Source organism: Capsicum annuum, chromosome 6 (assembly GCF_002878395.1).
Source record: "Capsicum annuum cultivar UCD-10X-F1 chromosome 6, UCD10Xv1.1, whole genome shotgun sequence".
Lineage (NCBI taxonomy): Eukaryota > Viridiplantae > Streptophyta > Magnoliopsida > Solanales > Solanaceae > Capsicum > Capsicum annuum.
Window position 1 is genome coordinate 181,751,351 of NC_061116.1, and position 5,973 is coordinate 181,757,323.

A 5,973-nucleotide genomic window follows, 5' to 3' on the forward strand; every position below is an offset into this window, starting at 1 on the left:
AGATACATATAATAGTGGGTTTACAGATGGAGTATTATCTAATGCCACCTAAAATTTTAGATGGTAAGGCTACATATCATGTAATATAGAATGACTACATTGCTTTTAATCTTTTATACAACTGATAAGAAGTAGATATGTTGAAATCAGTGCTTCTATGAAAAGATACTTCTTCAAACTAGAAAATATTTGTTATTTTGTTATTTGTTCTTTTATTCAATCTTGATCTTCGAGACTTTATAATATCCTCTCTTATTAATTTTAGATTTAATTCAATCTTAAAAAATAATTTAAAATATGAAAGTGATCAGATTATATTAATAATTAGCCATCCTTAGTTAAAAAAGTCACAAGGGCTTCTTCACGCATTTCTCTTCAATAGATGGAAACAACAAAATTCTGGTCTTTTTCCATCATCATATAGCATCATCACTACTCTTCTTTTTGTGGTCCTTAATTAAGGAAATCCTTTTTCCATCATCATATTCCAAAAAAATATTATTGGAAACAAGCTTCCATGGTTACCAAGACTACATTCATATTAATCTTCTCAAATCTCACTTATAAAATTACATTTCATACATTATTATTGCTGCCGCACCACGACATTTTGGTTTATATTGTAAGTATTTCAGTTCAGTTTTAGACTTCTCTTGTTCATACAGGAAGGGAAATAAATTAATGACAAAGTCGTCTTTAAAATTTACTTACATGACTTTCACCAGCGCAGCAACCTAAATGTTTATCAAATTAAATAATTTGTGTTCAACTAATTGTGTAGTTTTAGATTTCTTGCATGTGTGGCATGCTCAAAATATAATTTGTGCTTGTAAAGGAATCTTTTCGTCCAACTAATATTAGTAATATACATGTTTTTTAAGGCTCGTATGCTTATAAATAGCTTAGTAGTTAACTACTTGGGCAAAGAAAAACATAAATAAGAAAGGGTACGTCATAAAGAACATGGGGATTGCATCAGGATTGGTGTCAGTAATTTCCAAGAAAACCATCAAACCTTTCTCCCCCACCCCTAAAATTTGTCTAAATATCTCGAGATCTCCTTGTCAAAACTTTAGCTTCTTACTATCCATGGGCATGGCATCTAAAAGACAATGCCACCGTGGAATGTAACGATAATGGAGCTGAACTTTTTGAAGTTCAAGTAAATTCAACAATGGATGAAGTTCTTCATCACTCAGATTCAAGAATTAAGGATATAGTCACATTTCCTCAAGGCGTACCTTGGTCCCTAGATTGTATGGGTCCTCCTCGTCGGGCTTTAGCTACAGCCCAACTTAGCCATTTCGATTGTGGAGGAATAGCAATCAGTGTCTGCTTATCGCACAAGGTGGGAGACGAAGACAGTGGTTATAGATTTTTAAAGGATTGGGCAGCATTAACACGCGATTCAAATAACATTGTACTACCTCCCTACTTTGTCCAGGATTCCATACTACCATCACCGCCTAATCTTGGTCCTCTTGTTTCACGGGTGAGTACAAAAAAGCAAGAATGTGTAGAAAAGACTTGATTTCTCCCCCTTGAAGCTAAATGCCGTCAAAGCCTCAGTTAAATCTGAAGGAATACAACACCTTACGAGGAATGAGGTCGTGAATGCACTTGTTTACAAATATGCTGCTAACGCTGCTTCTTCATCTAGGTCTCATCAATTGGTTCTGTATTTGAATATTCGAGAAAGTATTTCACCTCAGCTACCACCAACCTCCATTGGGAATATGCTAACGGTCTTCTCCACACCAATACATAGAGGAGACCTCAAGATAGCAAAAGTAATTGCTAATATAAGAAAGTCCAGAGATAATAATACACGTAACAAAGAACATAATGAGTGGGTTTCAGAGATATTACATGCATATAGAACGGGAAAAGGGACATTCTAGAAAAGGAGTTGTGATGTGTATATTTCAACTAGCTTATGTAAGTACCCTTTCCAAGAAATAGATTTTGGATGGGAGAAACCTAGTAGACCACGAGTAGGAGGCCATTCAATAAGCAAGTATTTTGTGTTGATGAATGAATACTCATGATGGAGGAATACATGTATCCGTCCACTTGACTGAAAAAGAAATGGCCGTCATTGAGAATGACCATCACCTTCTCCAGTTTGCTACTCCTGCGACAGAGGTGGAGCCAGAATCTAGAGTTTATAGATCCTAAACTTTCCATCAAAAGCCATATATAACTTTTATCATTATTGGATGATACATATTTTATGAATCCATAACTTATACCCTCCCTCCACCCTGCTTATGACTCAACAGCATTAATATTCAAACTACTGTTGGAAGATGTATCAACAATAACAACAACAACAAACCCAGTTTATTCCCACATAGTGAGGTCTGGGGAGGGTAAGATGTACGTAATCCATACCACTACCTCCGGAGAAGTAGCAAGGCTGTTTCCGATAGTCCCCCGGCTCAAGACAGGGAATAATAATCAACTCCAAACAAAAAGATGACAATACATAAATACGCTAATTACAAAAGAATAGTGAACAGATGAATAGTAAATAAAGATGAGTAAGCAATCGTAATAGAGCTTGCAACAAGGTAGCAAAACAGGATTAATACACCCACCAAGTAAAGCCCTACCCTACCTACCCAACTTGGCACTAGCCTTCTAACCTAATACGTGTCCTCCAGATCTTCTGGTCTAGGGTCATGTTGGAAGATGTATCAGTTTCATTTAATTTCCAGATGTCATGTTTCTTTCTGTACTTGCGTTGTTTTAGTCTCTTACAAAATGTATTTCTAACAGGTACTGATGGTTGTCAGCGAACAACGATAATTTGGTTCTTGTTTTTTGATTCCTTCCCATTTCGCAATTGGATATGTCTTAAATTTGTCAAAACTAAACCATTTTACTCGTCCCAATTTGATATTACACATTAAGAAAAACAATTAATAATATGACTATTTTACTATAGTACCCTTATTAAATGTTTACATTTTAATTTAGAGAAAAACAATTAATACTAATGGTAAAAAATAAAAACAAAATCGTCATGCCTTGATTAATGAAAAATTACAAGTAAAATGATACTTAAATCAAATTAGAAAATTTGGAACGAGTAAAATGGGACAGACGGAGTATATTTTAAAATTAAATTTAAAATAAAATTTATCAACACGGGTCCAACATAAAATGTTTCATGAATAAGTATGATATGAAGATGTAATTCTCACAACCAATCACAGTGAGTATTTCCACAACCAACCATAAGATATATTTCCACAACCAACCACAATAATACATTTCCACAACCACATGAGCCAATATCCACTCATTATTTTTATTTCATCCATGAATTTTCACTGTTTCATATGCCAATAAGGTATGAATATAATCACAATACACCAATGGTACCACATTAAACATTTTAACAACAAAATACAAGTATTCACATGTATTCATGTAACACCCCGAATCTAGTACCCGAAATGCTACACGGTGCTCATGACCTCAAAGGACCACAAGCTAACCCATGACTGATATCTGTACCTATACACAATATAATATACTGTCTAAATGCAAAAACATGAACTGAAAGGCCATAAGGTTCAAAACTGATAAATCACCATAGAACATAACATCTAGGATGAGGTATAAATACCCAAAACAAAACTGTCTAAACATGATAGTTTGCAAAGCCTCTAACTGACTGAACTTTCTGAATAAGGAGTTGATGGGATATGTCCCCAACTAACTCCAACGAATAAATTAATTAATGAGATAATAAAGAAATAATCATGTCCTCGAAGGATAAGGACTCACTACTAACTGACTGCTGATATCTGGAATCTACTGATGCTCTGGAGCTCGTGCTTTAGAATCTATGGTATAAAACATCATAGCACAAATGCGTCCGTACTTTGAATGTACTAGTATACAGTGAGGTAGGCTAAATTCATGGGGTGCATATGCATGAACAATACTGGTTAACTAACTAATATGAATGTGAGAATACATGCATGAATACATAGTAACCATATCTGATATCGTGATAACATGAGTGACTATATCTAACAGTTCTGAATCTGGTGGAACTAGCTGAGTTCCGTACTATTCTGAGTTGACTGTATCTGACAGTCCTGAATTCTATAGAACTATCTTAGTTCTAATACTGAGATTGAATAATTGTATCTGACAGTCCTAAATTCTGTAACTGAAATTGTGGAAAGTAGTTATCTAACTGATATGCCCCTAATACGCCATTATGGCTGAGTTGGGGTCTAATCTGTAACCCCAATTAGAAGGGTGTCAATACTGCATCACTGGTAAGGATAATCTATGAGTAACCCTCATATAACAGGTAACTCTAGTGAGAATGGTGGGAACCCTCATTTAACAGGTTAAGCCACCTCATTTACCCTCATATAACAGGCTATGATGTCTCAACCTACGCTGGCTACGTAGTTATAGAATGCAAAGAGTGCTTCTAAGAATCACACCCTCATATAACAGGTGTATTCCCATCCTTGAGTTCACTCGATGCTAATTTCTACTCCCATCTGAATAGACACTAATCATACATTACTAAACTAAACTGGACTGAATTAAATAAGTTCTGTTAACTGAAGAAATAGTACTGATATTATTGAATTTCTGAGATTTCTTGAGTCACATGACTGACTGAGTTCTATGGATCATGGCTTGACTAAGGGCATCTGTAATACCCGTGCTTATTCCTAGCTAGAAATCATCTCAAGGATGCTAGTACTTGCTTTGAAATACAAATCTATGTTTTTACCAATGGTATTTTTGATATTTCTACTTTTTATCATATGGGAAATTGAGTTAGCTTTCTAACGATACTAATTTTGTCCAAATTCGACACCAGACGAGGAAGTTATGGATGTTTTACTCAGAACTGACCGAAATGCCCAGGTGCAATGTCCAAGTTGATGGACCACCAAACAAGTGACAGACCACCACTTTTACCATCACAGCCAAGACATTAGGGCGACGTTTTGGATAAGGATTGACGGACGAGTTGATGGACCATCAGATTTTTGATGGACCATCATCCAGGCCGTCAACTCTTATCCAGTGAACCTTATTTCTGGTCCACATATGACGGTCGAAATGATAGACCGTCAGTCGAGTCGCCACACGCCACGTTCAATTTATTTCTAGGATGTTTTAATAGGGATATTTTGGTCACTTACCACTCGCCTATATATACCCAAATGAGTCTAAATTCAGCTATTTTACTCATTATTATTTCATAAATAAAAACTAGAGTTTCTCTCTAACTTTAATCTCTAAGAACAAGACCCAATCTTCTTCAAAAATCAAAGGATTTCAAATCCTTCAAGTTAAAAAACATCAAGAACCTTGAGTCAGATATGCGTAGTGTTCATCTATGGATCCATTTTGTTCATAGAGCTGAAAAAACATGTTTTAAATATTTTGTGATTATCTTATTGTGATATGAGCATGTACATGTTGATGATTGTTGTTTAAGTTTCAAGATGATATCTAAAGGTGATTTCATAAAGTATATATGTTTGTTAGTTAAAACCCATGATCCTTATATGGCTTAATATGGTCAAATTCACGAACACACTTAAGCTAAAAGAATGCATGCAAAGTGTTTGATAATATGCCTAGATGATAGAATTCATGTCCCATGATTTAATAGTGCTTAAATGACAAGTTCATGCTCTATGCTTTACGATTTTCTATGAATTCCATGTGAGTGATATGCGTTGTTGTTGTGATATGGATTGACCATGATATTGAAGCTATGCAAGTATATACATGTTGTATGAATTTCCCTTCCATGTATAAGATGTTGAGAACTATTCTTAGTGTGAAATCCCCTACACATGATATGGTAAATTATGGACTCTACTCTTACAATCAAGTCAGTCATGTGTGTCAGTTTCCTTCCATTGAGTCCTGGGGGTACAAGTACCCCCAGGACTCAATGGAAGGAAACTGACA

General features: G+C 35.2%; 1 protein-coding gene across 1 annotated transcript; it reads left to right on the forward strand.

The window, feature by feature from the left end:
* Positions 1–1,174: 1,174 nt before the first annotated feature.
* On the forward strand, positions 1,175–1,901 carry LOC107874045 (acyltransferase Pun1-like). The gene is made up of 2 exons (XM_016720939.2): positions 1,175–1,492; positions 1,548–1,901. Exons 1-2 carry the CDS (start codon positions 1,175–1,177, stop codon positions 1,899–1,901), a joined length of 672 nt encoding a protein of 223 aa, XP_016576425.2.
* Positions 1,902–5,973: the final 4,072 nt, after the last annotated feature.